The sequence below is a fragment of the Colias croceus genome, chromosome 17 (genome assembly GCF_905220415.1).
Source record: "Colias croceus chromosome 17, ilColCroc2.1".
NCBI lineage: Eukaryota > Metazoa > Arthropoda > Insecta > Lepidoptera > Pieridae > Colias > Colias croceus.
Window position 1 is genome coordinate 4487393 of NC_059553.1, and position 23063 is coordinate 4510455.

The 23063-nt window shown below is 30.9% G+C and overlaps 1 protein-coding gene across 2 annotated transcripts in view; it reads right to left on the reverse strand.

Moving 5' to 3' along the window:
* LOC123698994 (G-protein coupled receptor dmsr-1-like) overlaps positions 1 to 23063 on the reverse strand; it is a 40278-nt gene that overhangs the window by 13636 nt on the left and 3579 nt on the right. For both annotated transcript variants that reach the window (XM_045645846.1, XM_045645845.1), the window contains exon 2: positions 7756 to 8072. In XM_045645846.1, the coding sequence (XP_045501802.1) occupies positions 7756 to 8043 (288 nt within the window). In that variant the 5' untranslated portion in view covers positions 8044 to 8072. The remainder of the gene's footprint in view (positions 1 to 7755; positions 8073 to 23063) is intronic.

Here is a 23063-nt window from a genome sequence, read left to right on the forward strand (position 1 = left end):
GCAATGAAGAAAAAGGAATAAATAATTTTACAAACTTCCCGACGATCTTTAAAATTATGATAATATGATAATGATGGTATGGCAGCCCCGACGACTTTGTTTTTTTTATTTTTATAAATATTTAAAATGGTATTTATTTTTAAAGATCTTCGGGAAGTTTGTGAAATTATTTATTCCTTTTTCTATGCACTTTTCTTCGTTGCGTTGGGTTTTTTTTTTAATTTAATTTTTATTGCACAGTCTAAACGGTTTAGTTACTACAGGCGCGAGACAGGAAAGATGAGCGCTGAGACAAACGTCAAAATGCAAAGGAATAGAAGGAATCCGCTACGATAATAATTGTCATAAGCGTATGATGTGTTTTGCACAATTTTATTAAATTGCGACTGGATGAAAATTTTGTTCGTGATCGTCGTCGTCGTTGGTAGGGTGAACAAATCTTTAGTAAAACATCATCTGTACGCTTATGTCAATTAGTATCGATAGCGGATTCGATTCCTTTGCGTTTTGACGTTTGTCTCGGCACTCATTTGCTGCACAATATCTAAGATATTGTCAAAAACATCCATACAAGGAAGGAAGGAAAATAAATTTGCTCCTTTCCCTCCTGGTGCCTAAAAATGATATGACATAATTTAAAATAAATTTTACGTAGAAAATTTATTAGTTAGACATTTATCTTTTTAGCTCAGTATAGTAATAAATTTTACTTAAAAGTTTTTTTAATTATTTATGGTAGTACGTGTTTATTCAATAAAAGTTAAGTAGTAACTACTATGCAGTCACTATTCCACGCGGACGAAGTCGCGGGCACAGCTAGTTAATAATATAATTATTAATACTTTCTTCGTTATTAAACTTCAAGCATTTTTTCTTTAAGCTTTCAAGCCGTTGTCAAACAAAAATTGTTTCAACCCTTCATTCCAGTTTCTAATTATAATGCTAATCAAAGAACCACTGATAGTAAAATATCTAATTTCTATAGAAATTTCATACGAAAATTAATGCAAAAGTAGAATGAACTTAGCCCAGTTTCCCGCTATTTGTGAGACTCTTGATTGCGTTGTTGCAATCTCTGCGACGACGCTTCCTTTGAGACGCGGACGGTTAAAATGCAATTTGTTCTTGTTGAATATTTCACAGCACATTACACGGTAAGTATTTGTTCTTCACGGCTTCATCTCGTAAATTAATTATATTATGTTCATTGTTAAACAGATTTTCCAGTGTCTGAATCAATCTGATGAATTCATTAATTTATGATTGAAGTGTTTGCTTTTCTTAACATTGTTATTAAAATAGTCTGACACCTACACTTGGAGTTTCAGAACGGGCAGTAACAGTAGTATTATCGTTAATAAGTACCATTAGTTTTTTTTCATTGCTTAAGTAGATGGTTGTTTAACCTAACATGATAACTTTATAAAAAATGATAGTAATCATCCCTAAATATTTTTCTTTTTGTACAACTTTTTCGTGTGTAAGTAATTCAAATGGCATATTGTGTCATAAGACGAACTCCTCATAAATATTCACAGCGAAGGAAGTTATACAACTATCTACCAAATATTCAAGCGAACATGTCTCATAATTATTTACACGAGCAGTAACTTGCACAGCGGACATTTTGATGCCTATTATAATAAATAATACTCATTCTAGACAACTTCCCTAGTACCGAATATTTCCCCTTTTATGAGCCAGTCGCTTCTTTAAAAAGCTCCGCATAATTATTACCGTCATATTTTTAAGAAGCTCATTTTGCTACATGTGAATATTCAGGAATAATTTTATTATTTTAATAGAACGTTAGAGGTTCTGAACCCCGTTACTAGAAAATTAGTTTATAAGCGTTTATTTAAACTTTATTTTAGAGTTTAACCACAGACAAAAGTATTAGTGGTGAATATTATAATGAGTATAAAATGAATACAATGATTGTAGACAATTTGAAAATGTACAATGTTCTGCGTATACTAGGGTTTCTTTACATTTTAAGACAACAGAACAAAGAATGAAGACTGAATGTGAGTAGGTATATTTACATACCTTCATGCATTTGACAAATTGCATAGGCTAGACAGGAAACAGTTGCAAAGAAGCCCTACGGAATAATTACGAAGTTACCAGGAAAGGCACTTTAGCTTTACTATCCTCTGGAACAAAAGGTAGGTAAATAGGTCACATCCCATTTTCCAATCTGTCAAAGTAGCATTAAATATTTTAAGGTTTCTCTATGATACCAGAGGGTTTATTTGAATTATAATTTCGTGCATTGAATCACACTGGTCATAATATATTATGCCTAATTATGCAATCGGAGTCAACAAACCTATTCTATAGCGCATACAATATATACATTAATGATTCATGGAAATAGAATTTAATAAGCGAGCTGTCGCATCTCTCCATAAGTATGTATAATGAAATTCACAACACATACCAATCGTAATGTATTCAATTATCCATATATTCCATAAAAGGTACGTACTAATTTGATTTCAATAAACTTTTTTTTATTACAGAAAAATAATAATAAAAAAATGTTTCTTCATGCTTTCACGCATTAGTGGTTTGCTTTCCATAAACAGTTGGTTTTTTATCTAGTGCATATTATAAAAAATAATCTTTTAAGTTGGAATAGCTTAACAATATAAAATATGTATACTTACAAATATTATAAAGGTTAATTTTATTATTATCGTATCAAGTTAAACTATTCATCGTGGTCATCCATCATCCAAACAAGAAAGAAAGCTTCACGATAGAAGGGATAATGTTGATACATAGAACTATTTAAATAAATAGAAAATACAATATCTAGCTTTATCTGAGGTTATTGAGCGAAACATGGTGAGTGTTATGCGTTTTGCTACGTCGTTTGTAAACGGTACGATAAGAAAATGGCGCCATTTCAAATATAAATCGTTGTGGCCACTTTTCTAATGTCTTTAAAAATGTATCTTCAACTCAGATTTATAGAGAGATAGTTAAATATATTATTCTTTATTACACACACATACAGAAGTTTTACATAAAACACAGAAAGATAGACAAACAGAGACAAGTAATTTATATCTCTTTAGGTAGTTTAGTTTTTAAAATAATATACAATATAATATAGGAATAAATAAGGAATAATGTCAACGGCATGTATTAGTATAAGATTTTTGTAGTAGTTTGTAGTGTCTTTGCAGTAATAAAGGGTAATTTAATTAGGCAGTTTAAATATCATGTAAAATTCAGAATAAGTCGACTCGATTCACAATAGAGCTCTCATTCCATAGTACCTATATTGAAATGATAGTGAGGTTTTCCCAGAAAACCGAAAACGTCAATATGAATTTCAAGTTAATTTTAATATACGTGCTGTTCATTTTAACATAATGACTATTTATTTCAAATAAGATGTACAGTTGTTTGTACGTAAGTTGACTATTTATTAAATTAAGTGAAATATGTACTAGTATTTTACACAACTATCCTATCCTCTAAAATGTTTTAACGAATTTTAGTTAACAATTTATACTAGTTGATGTTTATACCAATGTTTAAAAACAAAATATAGCAAATAACTTATGTTACTGATATTTAAAGCTGGGCAAATTATATTAATATTTATTATAACTTTTTACGTCTTATAATCTGGTCCTTTGAGACCTTAATGAACGTGTCCTACATACGGGTTTACTGGTGTGAAAAATTATACTACCTAGCCAATAAATACGGGTTGATTAGATTCCACTAGGTACGCTAACTCAAAGGTCAATATGTATTTTCCTTGTATAAATATAGATTTGAGATTTAACGGCGATCTAGCCAAGCTACGATATGAAATTTAATCTATATACATCCGTGATTCTAGTATTTTAGATTTATTTCAAAATAAATAAAATATTAATGGCTTCACTTTCTTCTAAAACGTTATTATAGAAACTACCTAATGCCGTGGGATAAAATATATTAAAAAGAAATATTTGTAGAAGCTGCCATTTATCATACTATGAATGCAAGAAGTAGAAGTTGTTAAAATATATAATTTTATTATACTAATCTATATTTTTGGTTGGAATATCGAAGCGGTTAATATTGATTTTGTTTACCCTCTGTATGTCTGTAAATAACGGGTTATAAGCTATAATGATGCAAATACTTATGACTGTTTGAACCGATATAATACACGAATAAATATTATATTTATTATACTTATATATAATTTTAATTCTGCAGTAGAGGTATCTAGTTGAGAGCTTTCAAGTTTCAACACTTTCAACATAATTTCTAAACGACCATTTAATATGCAAACGATCGAAAGAATCAGATATATGGCGCGGAAAATCCATCTGAAAGATGAAGAAATAAACTAAAACTTTGCGTTGTAGGTATAGCAAGAAAGCCGCCCTTTGCATCAAATGTCCTGTCTGTGTGTGTGTGTATTTATGTTTTGTATGCAATAAAGATTATAAATAAATAAATAAAAAATAAATATATCATGTAGGTATTATTTTTGCAGCCGGTCTATATCTAAAAGTAAAATATATAACTAGCTGGCTAATTAATAAATACGAGGAGCATTTTTAAAAAAATGGCAGCTGTACTTATTATTTTTCATTTTTAGTATATCCTTTTCTTTTCCTATACCTATGAAGCGAGCAAAAATTGCTGAAACTATTTTCAGATATATTTCTGGGTGACTAACGGAAACATAATTTTGTGTTTTATCACGACACACCTCCTTGAAACATAGTTATAAGACTATTAAACTTTTACAGCATGGGCGTAGTCTTAGAGAACTTGTTAAATATAATAGCTTCAGCCTGTGGGTTCTTTCCTTTTGTACGTTGTAGCTGATGTAATAATCCGAAAGTAAAATAGAATAATCAAAGCCAATTTATAAAGTGAAACTTTTATTACATTACATCGTCTCAAACTTTTTGGTCTGTGTAGTGTCGCGCGACGCACGATACGTACGATAAATATCGTACAAATACGATAATTTTTAGTTAAATGTCTATAGTGTGAAAAAAAGTTTCACTTTAACCGTGGTTTCATAAAACCACACAACATTTTTTCTAAGTATCTCATTATAATAACAACTAGAAAATAAACGAACACACATATTTTCTTGCCATTTTACTTTATAAATAAGAAGGTATATAAAAGAACATAATATAATGGGAAGACATTAAATTATAAACACTAGAATCGCAATACAAATAGAGTGGGTGTTTCCAAAATCTCCTTAAACCAGAAGCAGGTATTCCGTCTTCAAGGAGCTATGTGGCCTAAATCGCTGTATGCAACGCAAGATTGGAGGAAATTCTCAGCTAACCTATTTACGTGGACACGAACGTAACAATTAATAAGCAATAAAAGTAAACAGTTCTATCTCCTTTGCTCAAAAACCCAAGTAAAAATAGAATAACTGAAAAGTTATGTAAACTTGGGGTGTGTTTTAGATTCCCATTAAGTAATTTATAAAAAATCTGACACGTTTTCCTTTTTTGTGATCATGCCTTATCTTATTAGATATAATATGGATTATTTATATATTCGCCATTGATTTTTAGAAATCAAACTGAGTTTAAATCATTGCTTTAATACTTAATTACTTAATAAGCGATTTAATATGAATGCCTGAATTCTCAAATAAAATATTTAACCCCATTTTTAATCGATCCACTCAAAAACAATAAATGTATAATGTAAAGTACTCCAAAAGCGATATAAATGCGCATAGAAATCTTCGTCACAGTTCGGTACCTAACTATCATATTCCCGGAGCGTCCGAAGACGATATGTATATAGAGTGGTTAAATGCATTTTCTTCATGCATAATTTAGTAAAATTTGTTGAGTCTAATGAAATACATTTTGGAAATACGACAATTAGCGAAGATTTGCATGCGCATTATTAATTCTGGAGTACTGTATTTTATGAGGCGGAACGCATTAAACATAATCAAATGAAAGAAAATATAAACTAAAAACTTTATCTCATTTAACATGAAACACCTCGTCTATATGCTCGTTTTTCAGTTCATGTGTATGTGTTAAATGCAAAAGTTTGAACGTTGGAGGTATTTATTCAAGTAGCGCTTTCAAATGTTGTTGAAAGGCAGTTGAAAGCGTGGAAAAGGATCCAACTTAAAACGCGTCCATTGGGATAAAATCGGTTTCTAAATAAATACTAAAACATATATATCCGTTGCGATAGTACTTAATGTAAAAATCCAATCATTCAAAAACGCGTCCATTGGGATAAGATCGGTCTTCAAATAAATACTTGTACAGTAAAACATCTTTTATAAAAGCTTTCAATATTCTACGACGTTAAAGAGAAAAATCACAGTAGATAAATCCTCTATATAGATTTCTATGGAGATATCCAGTATCCATGTTTGATGAATAATTATGTATTATGTATGTTATTTGGGAACAATGTATTTGATATGCTAGTTGTCCAATAAATGTTTTTGAAAATATAATGACATCCAATAATAATAAGATAATTATATTTAAACATAATAATTAATCACAAGCTTTGTTTTAAATTAAATTAAACTAAAGTTTGTCCAAAAATGAAAATAATGTCAAGCCGTAATATTAGTCCTCATTGTTTGCTAAGTTATACGAAGTTATTAATTATTATAACGCTAGAATAATTTATTTTAATTAGTAAACTCCAAACTCGACTTTATTAACTTTGAGTATTGAAATATAAACGAAAATAAACCAACAAATATGTTCTTAAATGTTTATGACAGGGAATATATTTTATTGAACTCAATTTATTTCGTTTTTGTGTTTATTTTTCCTAGTCTCACAATATATGGTGGCTGTTAGAGTTTTATTGCCACACGTCCAAAAAATTTGAGAGCAGAATAAGAATGATTTATGTATACGTATTAAATGCTTTCTACATCGTCACGTCGAATTATCACAACTCTGTGGGCAGATTTGCAAACGAATTACCATTCGATGTTTTATTTGACGTAATAAATTGAATTTATACCGAGCTAACTTGAACCTTATTACACGGATTTTAGCGCCATCTAAACTTAACTATAGCGCCATTGTTTCTAATTAATATTTAGCGTCTATTCGCGTGTCGTGATGAAAACAACCTTGGCAGTTTACTCGGGGTTAAATAAAAATAACAGAATAAATCCGATAAACAAGATTATTCTCAACTTTAAAATATCTGCTAATTTTGCTTATAAATAAACTGAAACACGTGGGTTTGATTTGATCTCTGATAAACGCCTTCATCGAATATTTATTGTTTATTTTTCTTCCATATGCATACTGAAGATGAGCTTAAAAGGTCAACTAACAAATGAATATATTGTTCATAAATCACCCAATTATACAAATTTCGTGTACACATTCAACTTTGTGTTAAGTGTGAGTGGAAAACTTATTTACCTTTAAATAAATTACTAATAAAGAGTGTTTCTATTACCCTTATCAAAAATGTTATCGACACTATCTAAATCAAAACATCAGCATCACAGTAACTAACAATTAAGACTAACATGACAGCCATTTGATAACTTATCGCTTCCACGTTGAGATTATAACATACGGTAAGGTTTATTTTTTCTTATGTGTTTGTTATTTTATACGTGTAGGTATAATGTGCATTTATGAGATAAAATAAGTAGTTATTCTGAAATATACCAAAAGTAAATAATATAATACCTATTGTACGTCTGCTTAACAATTTAATGTATTAAATATATACTCCACTTACTATAAGGCTTACGTAGCCGTGAATGTTATTGTAGGCTTCCACAACGTCTCTGAAATCACCTTCACAATAACCACACGTATCAGGTTTCATAGGAATATTAAGCTTGGCATCGTTCACAACTTGCACGAGTACAGAACCAATGTTCTCTTTACTTCTCTCTTTCGACGCCTGCTCCTTTAGCACGGAGAGTATTCTGCTTTCATCAATGCTGTTTATATCCGAAGAGTTCCCGGATGCAGCTAGTATCTCGTTGAATATATCCAACAACGTTTGCGAGTTGTTAGTCATTTTGGAACATTTGATACACTGCGGTTTATCTGAAACAAAATATAAAATTATAGGTACTGTAGAACTTCGTAGCAACGAATAAATTGCTCCCATTAAGGGCGTATTAATTAGGTACGCAAAAGTTTGTGAGGGATCGCCTTCCCTTGACGAATAATGAATTTATTAAAGTTTAAAGAAGAAATGATAACGTAAACATTAATAAGAAATCTTAAATGTTTTAATTATTTATTTTACAGTTGCAGGTTGAATCCACTGAATACTGATCATATAAATAAACTGATCACATGATAAGTCGATTTATATAACAAAATAAATTAAAATGTCTTCTAGTAATTAGACAGATCATACAATACACAAAAAAACTGCCATTGTAAATAAATATATTAAATGTGGACAAATATTATAAGCTCAACATTTTGATTAATAGCTTTTTTTCCGCTTAAACTTACCTCTTCTAGTTTGCAGAAACATTCAAGATAAAAAAAATATTGTATTATATTAATTCTGACAATGGTAAGCTAGCGTCTAAATGTACGTAATACTAAATTAATTCTAGATAAAATGAGATACTTTTAATAAATGTTTATGAGTACGAACATTATAATAATGCGTTTTCTTTTTCATTTAGCTCGAAAGCTCGACTTCCCATTGAATAAAATAACGAATAAAATTTATATCTTTATTCAAATTATATAATGTAAAATACTTATTATACCTACAATTAATGTACCGGTGGTACCGTAGTAATAATTACTTGTCGTTACATCCATACAATCTATTCTATTAAGATAAATTTAATATCAGCAGGTCTATTAAAGGAGAATTTGTAATGATTTAATCAAGACTACGAGAAATGTATTACCATTTACTTAATAACTTGTGTCTCACATTAGCTCTGCGAAAATAATTAATGTTTAGATCGTGAATAAATATTTAACAGCTAAGCTATTAAACATAATAATATACTATATAAGTTGTAAATGGATTATATAATTTGACTAGCTTTCCACCCGCGGATTTGCTCACTTTGACGAAAACTTAATAAATCAAATAGTAAAACTTTCCTCTTGAATCACTCTGTCTGTTAAAAAAACCGCATCAAAATCCGTTGCGTAGTTTTAAAGATCTAAGCATACGTACGTACGTACGGGCATAGGACAGAGAAAGCGACTTTGTTTTATACTACCTATGTAGTGAAAAGAAAATGTAAATATTATATAAAAAAATGAAGTTATTATAAATCCAGCATGAATTATAGAGGTAGTATAGCGAGAGAGGTAGTATATTAAGTTACTAGTTACTTTAATTATTGAAAGTTCAAGTTCTCAATAGCTAGTTATACAATACCTTTCAAAATAATTTGTTCAACACTATAAATAGCTTGACGTATAATTTTATAGCAGACTAGCTTACCGCCCGCGGCTTCGCCCGCCTTCTCTAAAACGATTTGAGATTTAAACTATCCTATCTCTCAAGTTGGATCGAACTGCACATGGTGTGCGAATTTTATTATAATCGGTTAAGTGGTTTAGGAGTCCATTGAAGACAAACATTGTGACACGAGATTTATATATATTAAGATTATTGCAAATATCAAGTAACTCGCAACCGATAAACTTGAAACTTTTGTAGATAGTAGGTAATTGCATCACGAAGATGAATGCTTCGAAAGGCGATAATCGATCTATCACTCTTCACTTTATAAATTTATAAAGGGCGATATTTATCTAATGTATTAGAAAAATATGTGAAATAATACTGAAACTGGATCGATAATTTTGCCAGAAATCGTATGTTTTTTTCATTTGATTTCTACTTTAATCAATCGATTTTTGGCTCTATCGTAAGTTGGCGCGACTGCACTTATTAAATTAAAATCTATGGTAATATTCTGTGACGTTCCTAATAATCACATTATCCTTCTTTACTAAAATAATAACATTTCCAAGTGTATCTTAAAGAGGACATTATTTTTCTAGACAATTATAATACCCAGTATCAATTTAAGTTTCTGCAGCAATAAACAAAACAGTACACAGTTAGTTCCAAGCTATATCTTAACCTTATCAACGGGCGCTTAGCCAACTCAGAGTTTATTAAGAATTCTCTAGAGCTTAGAAATTATTCAAATACCTAATTCTTATAAGTAGGTTATATTATTTTCGCATAGTTGTTCGTTTCCCATTATAAAATAGCAGCATTATGGAAAATGTGTTCAGAACTACGTGTAAGATTAAGTTTGAATTTGGGTTTTATATTCTTTATAAATAAAAAGTAATGGTCCAGGCTGAAATACTAGAAATTGAATGAAAAATTATTTTCTATTTAATATTCTCGACAAATTATACATATACGAAGTTGGTATCTATTATCAATGAATTACCGTCAGAAATTTAAATATGTAGGTATAGTTAAAAAAGATCCACAATTTGGTAAAAACTAGTTAGTAAACAACCTACATAACTACATAATAAATATTGTACAAATGCACAGGAAATGTGTAAACGGATCTAATTTTTGAAACAATTTCTCAATAAATAACGAAGCATTAAAGTTTTCATATAAAACTGCAATGAATATGATGTACGTTTGCATTTTAAATTTATAGCAGCAAAGTACCTACTGGCTGTTATTATAAGTTGGACAACTATGAAACTCTCACGTATCTGTTTATGTACCTAAGGAAGTTTCACAATGACAAGGTGCTTCATAATGTCTAGGTATATTTGTTAATAATATATTTCATCTACTTGTCGACGTTCCTTGGTAGAGCGGTTAGCGCGCAAGTTTAGAGCTGGTTGTGATATAGTTAAAATGACTTGGTCTGGTAGGACACAAGGTTAATCACCTACTTGTAAGTTGTACGTAATGAAAATTGATTAGTGGAACAGATGTATGTGCATCTACTGCATATTTATTTACTTTTAATAGATTATTATTTATAAGAAACGAAAGTATATGTAATTGTCTACATCTCTGTGATGACACTGTGGTTTTTGACCCAAAAAAAATGTAAATCAATTAAATGCTGTTATTTTCATAAGATATACGCAATACCTACTTACCTACGCTTCAAAATTAAACACGTATTTTATGATTAAGTTTAAGCTGTATAAATTTATTCATTTGTTTGTACGAGGCAATTCAATGCTAGCAGTCAATATGATTGATGACGAAGACCATCAATAATATTTATGGAGCAATGAATTTTACTTGCACATGTGAATATCTTAAATTTAAACTATTGGCAGGTATTCAACGTAGAAAAACTTTATTATACTCCAAAAATATACGTGTTATTGCGGATATTATACAAAAATAGTATATCCGTGGGAAGGAAAGTTTTTATTAGTGGTCGGAGTCCTTATATAAAGGTTAATGACTAGGTTCTTCTAATCCTTGATTAATGTGTGGTTCCATTAAGCTATAGTAATAGCTGTTGTTATAGTTGCTAACGACGTCATTACTAATACCTACTGCCAGAACATGAATTGACACATTGCAATCAATTGTAGTCAACCTTTTTTATTTTTGCAAAAAAAAATATGCCTATATTTCTTGACAATGGAAACAATATACCGAAAAAAATTGCATAGTCATAGATTGCAATTAAACCCACGATGCTCAACATTATTAAGTACTAGCTTCCGCCCGCGACTCCGTCCGCGCGTATGTCGGTCTTCGCGTGGATGGTTTATTTCTCCATTTTGAGTAACTCTGACAATGACATCTTATAAATATCTATTGGACCCAAATACGGCTAGGCCTATAATAATACGCAACGTGTGTTCGCGGTTTTACAGAACAACGTCTATGGATAAAACTGAAAAATTAAGATTAATTTTTTTTCTACGTATTTTTCCAGGATAAAAAGTATCCTATTTTACGCCCAGGATAATAAGGTATAATAATTATACCAAGTTTCATCGTAATCGAACCGGTAGTTTTCATGTGATGTCTTCACAAACCGACAGACAGACAAAAACTTTTTGAATCACATATTTGGGTTTGGTATCGATCCAGTAACACCCCCTGCTATTTATTTTTTCAATATTTTCAATGTACAGAATTGACCCTTCTACAGATAAAGTAGTTAATCGTATATAGTATAAAGTAGTTAATCGTATAACTTATATCATCTATTTATTGTTTTTATGAGCTTTTCAAACTGCAAGCCAGGCGGCTAATTATTCTAGACGCGTAAGTAGATACCTACTCTCTGTAAAACATTTTGATTCTGTTCTAGCAAAAATAAAATTACGAAATCTTCACTTAACAACAATACAACACAATGAAATTAAAGCAATCAACTATGAGAGTAGTAAAGTAAAATTGGAAAAGCAAATATTCATCCCAAATGAGAACACGAACCCTTTGTTACTGTAATGAACTCGTTGAAATTCTTTTTCAAAGAAATCGATATTGTGAAGATTGATTGGCAGTGATTAGTCGAGTAGCCACTATTGAACTTAATAACAATGTGAGGTACTAATAAGAACAATATGTATGTTAAGAGACAACTAACAAATAAACTGTATACAATATTTTATGGCATAGGATACATTTAAAATGAAGCGTTGTGAAGTGATGCTATCATTGAATATGTAAATCTGTAATTGAAAAAGCAACCGAGGAATAAAAGCATCAATATTACACTTATTGTCACTTAAAAGCTAATGTTTTATGCAGAATTGTAGATTGAAATCCTCGTACTGAAGAAAATACGACATTTGCCGAATCCAAATAAAATTAGGTGCACTCAATAAATCTCGCTCTTAAATATATATCTCAAAGGAATCTAATTGAAACTCGACAAGAGCTTGATTAAATTTTAATCAATTTACATTTTTAATAAAAGTAAAATATGATTTTAAAATTCCGCGCAATGAGAACAACCAAACAAAAACATGTATAAAATTTTAAATGATTCTCTAGAAATACGTTAAAGTACATTTCTGTTAATGTCAGGCGCTCGTTTTTCGTTTTCCGCTTTATTAAAAGAAAGTAAATGAGAAACGAGATACAGTGTTAATTCCATTGAAAGTTCCTTGTGGTGGAGATGGATTTGAGTACAGCATTACCAACCTAATATAAAAGTTCACAGTACATAACTTGTTACTTACATGTCGGCCCTTAGTTAACTAATGTACATTGACAAGCAATATGATTACATCAATTCAGTCTTGTTAAACCAATCTTTTCTTTATTTTTTTAACTTATCCTAATAACAGAATTCACAATTTATAACACAATTTCATTCCGACTGATCCCGACGGATCTGAAAAATCTTTGATGTTAGAGGATTTTCTTAGGGAATAAAATATTTCACCATTTCAAAAGCTTTGTACCTGTACAAAGTTTTTATATTTACATTAAGGTGTTATTTTATGCTAATAATAATTATCTTATAAAGTTATTAAAGTTGAAACCTATTAAACTAGGTAATAGGTATTAGGTTGTAAAGAAAAAAAAATAGTTGTCTGTAAAGTCGGTTTACTGACGATAGTTGAACGTGACAACGTCTTAAGGCCGATTGTGCTTCTTTGTCGCTCGTTCCGCGCTATCGCTAGCACTTCAAGCCTATGCCATGGAACGACTCAGAGCGAGGTAACGCCGCATGAGTCATGTTTTTTCGTGCGTGCAGCCGGCTCTATCGAATTATAAGACGTTGTCACGTCAAAAATAATGACACACTCTTTATGATTGTAGGTACCTAATGAAAATATATTTGTAGTTTTATTTTTAAATAAGCTTTACGCGACAAAATCCTTTCATAAAATATAATCCTCATGTCTATTGTTACTACAAAATATAGCCTAAATTCAAATTCATATATATTTTTCACACAAAAAGAGTTATAGTTAAATATTCAATGTTTGTGTTATACCGCAATATTTGCTTTGACCACTCCCGTTTCAAAGACACAAAAAATGAACGATCCATTCCAAAATTCCTTTTGTGGCACGTCAATATTTGATAGAAATTTCATTTGAAACTTTTATACGGAAATATTGGAAGAAGTTTTTCGCAATAGCTCCTCGTATTAAACTATAATATGTCTTCAAAATTGTTGCTCAATGTCCAATAAGTTGAATTCCTGGGCTTTATTTTATTCTATCTACAGGAATGTAACTAATACAAATGGTACTTGATAATATAACTGTCACAACGTGAACGCAAGCAATAATCTCTATTGAAAAATTGGCGAGAGTGAGATTGTTGGGCAATAAGCTCGTTGGATTATGTAACTCCATTGTATATATGTATAGTCCTTAGTTGCTACTGAACACTTCATTGCGAAACAACATTCAATTTCCTTTATGGAAAGAATGGCCATTTCCCGAAATGGCGAAGTAGTAATCAAGGATATACATTATACATAGAATAAAAACAGTATTTAAATGACATTATCCATATGTACCTATGCCCTATATATGTGTGCCCTATATATATGGTTATTATGCGTAGGTACATAATAATGTACACCATGACAACACAACTTTAATTCATTTATTAAATGACGTAAATCAGTTCATTGAACGGGAATAAATAATTCAAGACATTTTCTTAAGAAAAAAATTATGCAAATGTACGCTGTAGTATAACATTGAGCTAGAGAATATGGAAAAAATTAATATAATAAAAATGAATAGATAAATGTCCTGCAAAACGTAAAACTCAAGAACGGCTCGACCAGTTCTGCAATTTGTTTAGCTGTTTTGTTAAGGAACATAATTTACGTGTCTTCTCTCCATTAGAAAAACCACCGACCGCCTCCTTGGTACAGTGGTTGACGCGTGAGCGTAGAACCGAGGGGTCCTGGGTTCGATTCCCGGTGGAGACGAAGAAAAAAAAAAAAAAATGTCTCCGTCTGGTAGGACACAGAAGGCTGATCACCTACTTGTCCCTAAAGAAAATCGATCAGTGAAACAGATGTATGCATAATGCATCTGCCCCTTACCCCACTACGGGGACACGGGACTTCACTTTCTCCATTAGAACCTTTTTTTATTATTTATTTCTTTATTTATTTGTATTATGAAGAAAAAAAGCACGAAAATTGGGGCCATAGTACAGAACAATTATTTTTGAAATACCGAAGTATGAAATATATCACAGAAATGATTATAATGGTTCACACAAATATAAAATACAACTTAAATAATTATACATAGTTCTATAAACTTTGCATATAAATTACTACTTGAACGTACCTAGTTAGTAAATATATTTTGAAATAAACATTGCATTTTAATATCTTCGTACTAGCTGCTTCAAAGACGTAAAGCACTCTAAAGTCATACTAAAACTAGATGAAACACAGAAATGCAGTTTGAACTTACATGACGAAGTTTCATACATACTATTTCCGTTTATGAAATAATTTTCAAGAAAATGTTACGTTTTAATAATAAATTTAAATTTTATGATTTTTTTCACACTATTATTTAATAGTTGTTTGCATATAGATTATATTATATGTATGTTTTATATGTATCAGAAAACTAATATAATATGGACACATAAAATAAAATTAGCATTGTTTTTAAATTTTAATTCGATTAATTCCTAAACAACTTTAATTTCCAACATAAAAAGCCTAATTAATGTGTAAACTCTTTAAACGATATCTCAATTAGTATCCTTTTTGAAACAATTTTGTTATTGAACTTATTCGATATCATAATGTATAGAAACAAAGTTCTCGAATATTGCTAACCCATGCTCGTCTAATCGAATTTTCGTTTTACGCTTTTCCTTCACACTTGCCTTCATCCATATCATTACCCTTGATATTTACGTGATATTGTCCTAAATATAGGCCGTATTCATCAACTCTGACATGTTAATTTCTCAATGCACCCCCAGAGCTCGAGAGAAAATTTACATTTACCTTCATAGAATAACAATAAAGCAAGTGGAATATTCTTTGCAAATTTCGTCTTATATTCTTTAAGTAAATGGGTGGGATAGGAGCATATTGAACTGAGTTACAAGAATCATATAATTTTATAGACGGTACGTAAACTAGAGCTTCCACACAATGGACAATTCTGACAATGTGTTGAACAGCAGGTTGCCAGCGTTATTGTATGCTGTTATGGCTTAACTTGGATTTGATTTGTGCAAAACTGAAACATATCCAACATTTTACTTTTCAATTTATTCGTCTGGTTCGTTTCTATAAAATCAATAATCTATTGTTATGTTAACGTCTTTCATACCCTCATAATCTCCATGAGTAGCTTTAAATATCAGAAAATAAAATTTTACGAGAAGGAAAATAGTACAATTTATTTGAGTCTAACTTATTTTATATTAAACTAGCTGTCGCCCGCAGCTTCGCCTGCGTGGAAAGGATAAATAAACATGATATAAATTTTCATCCCCTATTTTATCCCCTTGGGGGTAGAATTGATCAAAATCCTTTCTTAGGGGACGCCTCCATCCTAACATCTACCTGCATGCCAAATTTCAGCCCGATCCGTCCAGTGGTTTGGGCTGTGCGTTGATAGATCACTATATCAGTCACCTTTGAGTTTTAAATATATGTATATTGATTTAAGTAATAGCTTTGTTTTACGGTATAATACCAATAAAAATTTCAAATTAAAAACAGAAGTTAAAGCGATGACAATGAATTTAAATATCCAATTATTAGCATTTCAATTCAGTTCGGTAGAGACGTTATACATAATACAGTTGTTATTACTAACTTATTTGTATTCATAAATATGAAATTTAACTAAGAATCCACTAACTTTAAAACCTTAAAATTCATGTTTACAGTTAAGCTAAAGCTACATTACGTTACCCAAGTCCAGCTCACAAACGATCGAGTTAAGTTTCATGTTTCTACTGTACTTAGTTTACTTAGTTCTTATTAAGTTCGCAGTTCGCACCCACACAGGTGAACGTAATAAGAAGCTTTTGAAATTCCTGTATTACGCTGCAGTAATGTAGTATGCTTCTTACTATTACCTAAACCTGATCTAAATATAACAAATAACAGTATGAAAAGTTTACAGAATTAAAACATAAGCATCACAAGGGTTTATTATGAATGTCTTCTCTAGCCTTCCGTATAAATAAATGCCTTTTATACTGCATTTTTCCTTAAACTTACAATTTTTATGACATGATTTACATACAGGTGTAATTATGAATCTAATAATAGAACATGAAACACAATCTATACTAATATTATAAAGCTGAAGAGTTTGTTTGTTTGAACGCGCTAATCTCAGGAACTACTTACTGGTCCGATTTGAAAAATTCTCTCGGTGTTAGATAGCCCATTTATCGAGGAAGGCTATAGACCGACAGGAGTGGAGTAAAGCGGGTGAAACCGCGGAGCACAGCTGCACAGCTAGTATTAAATAAAATTACCAAAAATATGTTTCATGAATTTTTTATTTAAATTAGAAACATAAATATGAAAACCCGGTATCGACGACCGCAGAGACATATTCTGAATTGAATTTTAGGTCAATGTTTGCATAATATTACAAATAACAGTACCGTAGAGTTTAGACTATAAACGATACAGTTAACGATTTTGGTTTTGTTGGGTACGAATTTAATTAGTTCTCTATATGGACATGCCTTTTCATTCAATAACTAATTGGTAATGGTATTTGTAACATACGTGGGATGTTTTCAAGTAATGTTGCTATACCGTGGAAAACCTCACCTTCCAAGAAATAATTAAACAGTCCATTTGAGGTGGGTAAAACGATTATTTTAGTCGATTTCTACGTAAACATCGTCTATAAATATAAAATAAAATATTTAATCAATCAGTATATTTAATAGAAGGAGTTATGTCTGAAAACAATCGTATTGCAGACACACTAGATTTAAGTTGCTTGCAATTAAAAAAATCCATCAACGAGGATCCCATATTACATAAAGAACAATTAAAATTTATAAACGTATATTGAAAGTTTCGGAGAGACAATGCAAAATCCGCTCATAAAGATTATTGTGTACGAATTATTCCGCTCCAACATTCTCCCTTATTGTCTACCGCCCTCGGTTTCCAAGCGTAAGCGTAACGTTGCTACTCACTTCATATAGTTAAAAATTCCAATTTCATTTAAAGAGCTTTTAAAATGGTTGAACAATTTGTGTGGACTCTCGAGTCCTTTTCAAGGAATTTCTATTTTAAACTATTTCTACCTAAAATACATAAAAAAATATTGTTTTCTCAAGTTGCAGACATGGTGCTATAAATCGAAGCTTATACTAATAAATTGAATACAATTTTTTGATTGATCCGGTCAAACCCTCATGTAATTGAAGATAATAAATACGAAAGGGTTCAATTATATTATTCATCGTCTGCGCTAGTTGTATCCCAAAATACGTTTCTTGGAACAGTTTTTTTTTGAGGGAATAATTTCAATGGGATATATTTCACACAAATATAAATATTATATGAATCGTTCTTTTCTGCTTTTGAAAACATTGTTCGATTACTGCGGCCTTATTTTCTGGAAACCCGCTTTTACTGTGTTGAACATCTGAGGGCACTTCAAACGTAAATTTCAGCATCTTATTTACCTCTATCCATACCAACGAAATCCTACTTTATTTATACGGAAAGATGTCTTACATTATTCTTAAGTACCTACATGTTTTTGGATTTATTGGACATCATAATCTTGGCCTTCATTTATTATTCGCTGAAATTAACAATTAATGAACAATTATATGTTTATTTCACATTCCAAAAATGGTTTTGCTAGCAATTAATTAAATAACTAGACATGAATTCGTTCACTTTAAGTATCTACATATAACGAGAGTCGCGTAATTGTAGAGAAACTGTGAAACTTAAAACGCAATCACTAAAGCTAAGTGGTTCCAAATCGAAATCCTTTGAGCAAGTTTTCGGAATGTTTCCTCCTTGACCTATTATCTTGCTTAAGCGAGCCAGCACTGGAAATCTTGCTAATTGTTTCTACTTCACGGAGTTGGTAACTACTTCTCTATCCCCAGCATGAACGGTAAAAATAGCATTCATTCAGAGTATTATAGACGACAAGGTTATCCATCCATTGAATGTTTTTCAATATATATTTTATTTATGTCTATGCATTGTCTATGAGATCTAGTTAATATTATATAGCCTATATTCTATTTATAAACGTACCTATATCAGTAGGATAGAGAGAACTTATAAAGTTATAAATAAACTAGCTTTCCGCCTGCGGCTTCGCCCGCGTTTTTAAAGAAAAACCCGCATAGTTCCCGTTCCTATAGGGTTTCCGAGATAAAACCTAGCCTATATTAGTCGTGGATAATGTAGCTTTCGAATGGTGAAAGAATTTTTAAAATCGGTCCAGTAGTTTATGAGCCTATTCATTACAATCAAACAAACAAAGTTTTCCTCTTTATGTATTAGTGTAGATAAAAATTAGATACTAAATATTCATATTCTTACTTAGTTATCTAAATTTGGGAAAGTAAAATGGGTTAAATAACAATTATTTGAAGGCAAATTTTCACAAAAATCTTTTCATATAACCTTATTTCTCATTCAGAAATGGGTGTTTGTTATAAACATATAAATCCGAAATGATAATCTTAACAGAAACTTAACTGCATATTTATTAGTGGAAATTTAACAGCCGCTATCGCACCCATGCGTCCACACACGACCGCAGATGCAACTGACGAAATTGGCATCATGAAATTCAAAATTTATTTCAGCCAGCAGTATTCGTATTTACATTTTTTAAACGAGAAGGTAAGGTAATTTTTTAAATTGAAATTTTCTTAATAGTTAAGAATTGTTAACAAACAAGTACCTAAATACAAATTAGATAACGTTCCTATCAGAATTTTCCAAGCGACACCAAAACTCTGCAGTTAATCCTCAGATCTCATAATCACACCCAGATACTATGTGGTTGACAATACAATCAAATATCCTAGTCGCTAATGACCTTTGGGACACATCTTCTCTTTTCTTTTTCTATTATATAAAATTACCTTTACATTGTCGTTTATTGTAAAGGATTTGTGGTTGTACAACGGCTATAAAAAGCAGTGTCGCATCGCAAAAGTAATAACTATACGTTCTACTAAAGTAGAGTTAATGGACATTTCCTTTTCTTATAATTTATGAATACTAACCCTATTAACTATACTTTTCTACTGTTCTACATACCTAAATGATACGCGAATCCCATATAAAATCTAAACATATACGACATCCCATATAAAATCTATAGGTACATATACAGGCTGTCCCACTGTTGGTATACTAAGCTCAAAGGAGGTTATAGTTTTGCATACGCTGAGTTTATAAAAATACTTATAAAGTTCCAGACGCTTTTTTTTCAAAAAGATGAATTCTTCTAACTCTATGTGTACACCCATAACAAGCAACCCGCCCAACTTTGCCACCAGCACGTGAGCTATCATTTAAGATTATGTTTTCATAGACAAAATGTTCACATTAGCGAAGCGGTATATGCGTATAAAATACGTAAACAACGAATTTACGTCAAAAATTAGCATAAATTTTTGACGTAATTTCGTTGTTTACGTATTTTTTACGAGTTCAGTGTATGCAAAACTACAAGTCACTTCACGCTTAGTATTGACTATGTGCGAAGTGGGTGGTGGGGAACGGCAAATCGATCGCAACGCACGACGTGGCAGAAATGTGAATTAATTCTGGGCTGTCATGTGTCAAATTGCTTTATTTTCATAACTTCCTTTATAATTTTAAGTAAAAACGTAAAAATTTGCGATATGGGTCATAGTACATGCTGTGTCGTAAATTGTAAAAACAATGGGAAAAGCAGTTCATGCAAGTTTTATTCGTTTCCAACATCAAAGTGGACATTACAACAAAGACAAAAATGGATAGCTGCTGTGAAGAGAAAAAAGTAGGAAATTTAACCTAGTACACTATAATAATAATAATAAGCGTTACAAAATTACAGTCCTATTTTATTTGTTTTACACTATTTTTTTCAAATTCGTTGAAAAACTAGTCGAAAATCAATATCACAAAAATATCTTATCATCTAGTTGACATGATTTGACAGATGACAAGTCCTGAATAGTTGCGGCCACTAGGGGCGCTGTCATCGCGCACACAACGAATACCAATACTTAGTGGGACACCCTGTATAATAAATCCGTAAAAGGGTCAATTCTGTACATGTAAAATATCGAAAAAATAAATAGCAGGGGGGGGGGGGGGGGCGGAACCAAACCCAAATATGTGATTATGAACCCAAATATAGAGTATATTAAAATTTTTGTCAGTCTGTCTGTATGTTCAGGCATCACGTGAAAACTAACGGTTCGATTTAAATGAAACTTATTATACTGGGCATAAAAGAGGATACTTTTTATCCTAGCAAAATAAATAGAAAAAAATCTTAATTTTTCAGTTTGTGAGTGAAAATTAATTATTACTGAGCGAAAAAAGTATTAAAACTATTTATGTTTTTATGACGGGTCGAGCAGGATCGAGAGGCTTGTATGAAATAAATCTCCACTTTTTCAGTTCCATGTTTTAAATTTTAAAAATAATAATAATCAAATAACAGATATTCGGTAAAATTTAGAAAATTGAATACTCGAATGTAATTTAGGAGAGTTAACGAACCAATTTATAGATAGATAACATTGTGATTTGTGATCAAGCTTTTATTAGCATTATGCACCATATTATACTGCTGAGTTAATGTAAAGTAATATTGCAACTCTCATTAGCTGTTATTATTATCTACGAACTAATCTAGAGTACCTGGTATAATAATGAGCTGTAGGTACCTTATAAATGATACCATTCAGCCACTTAAAAGTGCTATCTTCAATATTAAAAATAGATTGTTACAATTTTTATTTTATTCTTATCTGTACATCGTTGGAGCAAACTTATTTTATTACTAGCTGCGCTCCGCGGTTTCACCCGCGTGGCTCCGCTCCTGTTAGTCTTAGCGTTATGCTATATATTATAAGCCTTCTCGATGAATGGGCTATCTAACACCGAAAGAATTTTTCAAATCGGACCAGTAGTTCCTGAGATTAGCGTGTTCAAACAAACAAACAAACTCTTCAGCTTCATAACATTAGTTTAGATGCAACAAAGCTTAAAGACATATTGATGGCGTAGTATTATATTTTAATATTATCATTATTAAATTGATTAACACACTCTAACAAAAATCCATAATTTTTTTATGGTAAGACTTATTATTATTGCATATTGATAGCATAACTCGAAAAACTATTGCAAAATTAGTGATCATTTTGTACCCGTGAATAAGTATTGACGATAATGCATTATCATATAAATGGCTTCGTTTAAGTTGTGTTTGATGATTCAAACGTGATTGCTTTATTATTTTTGTCGTTCAATTTTCCTGCTCATATTCCATTATTATTTGTAAATACTCATTTTTCTTCAACACGTGATTGCAAAAATGTATGAATCAGATGTTTTCTAACTTTCTTTTTGTACAGTTTCTTTACGTCTTACGGTGAAATGAAAAAGTTTTCCTTTTTGTGGGCTCAAAATATGCCAACGCTACAAGCTGCCTTTACACCCACTATCTAATTTTTGCACAAAAATTACAAAACAAAATACATCAGTTCATTTATTTCATTTATCATCTGAAGGAATTCAAAGAAAAACTTATTATCGTTTGCTCAGCTACAATCCTACAACTTGCTTCATCAAAGTTCTATTTTGAGGATAAATACATAAGTTCTCGTTGGTAATGTTGGTTACTAAGGCAAGTTCATTAAATAGATTGTATAAGATACTATTTGTTCTATGTCTGTGTTACCAGTTAAAGGAAATACTTATACCGAAATGCTCTGTGGGAATCAAACAGCTAAAGTTTAAACTAGGTTCGTTAATTATTGAGTATAGCATTCACAACATCGCGTTCATGTTAAATTGTCAAGATATTTATTCGTATAACACGTATTTTATAAAATAAATGAATCTGAATCTAGAGCACAATTTACTGCAATGCGAAGTG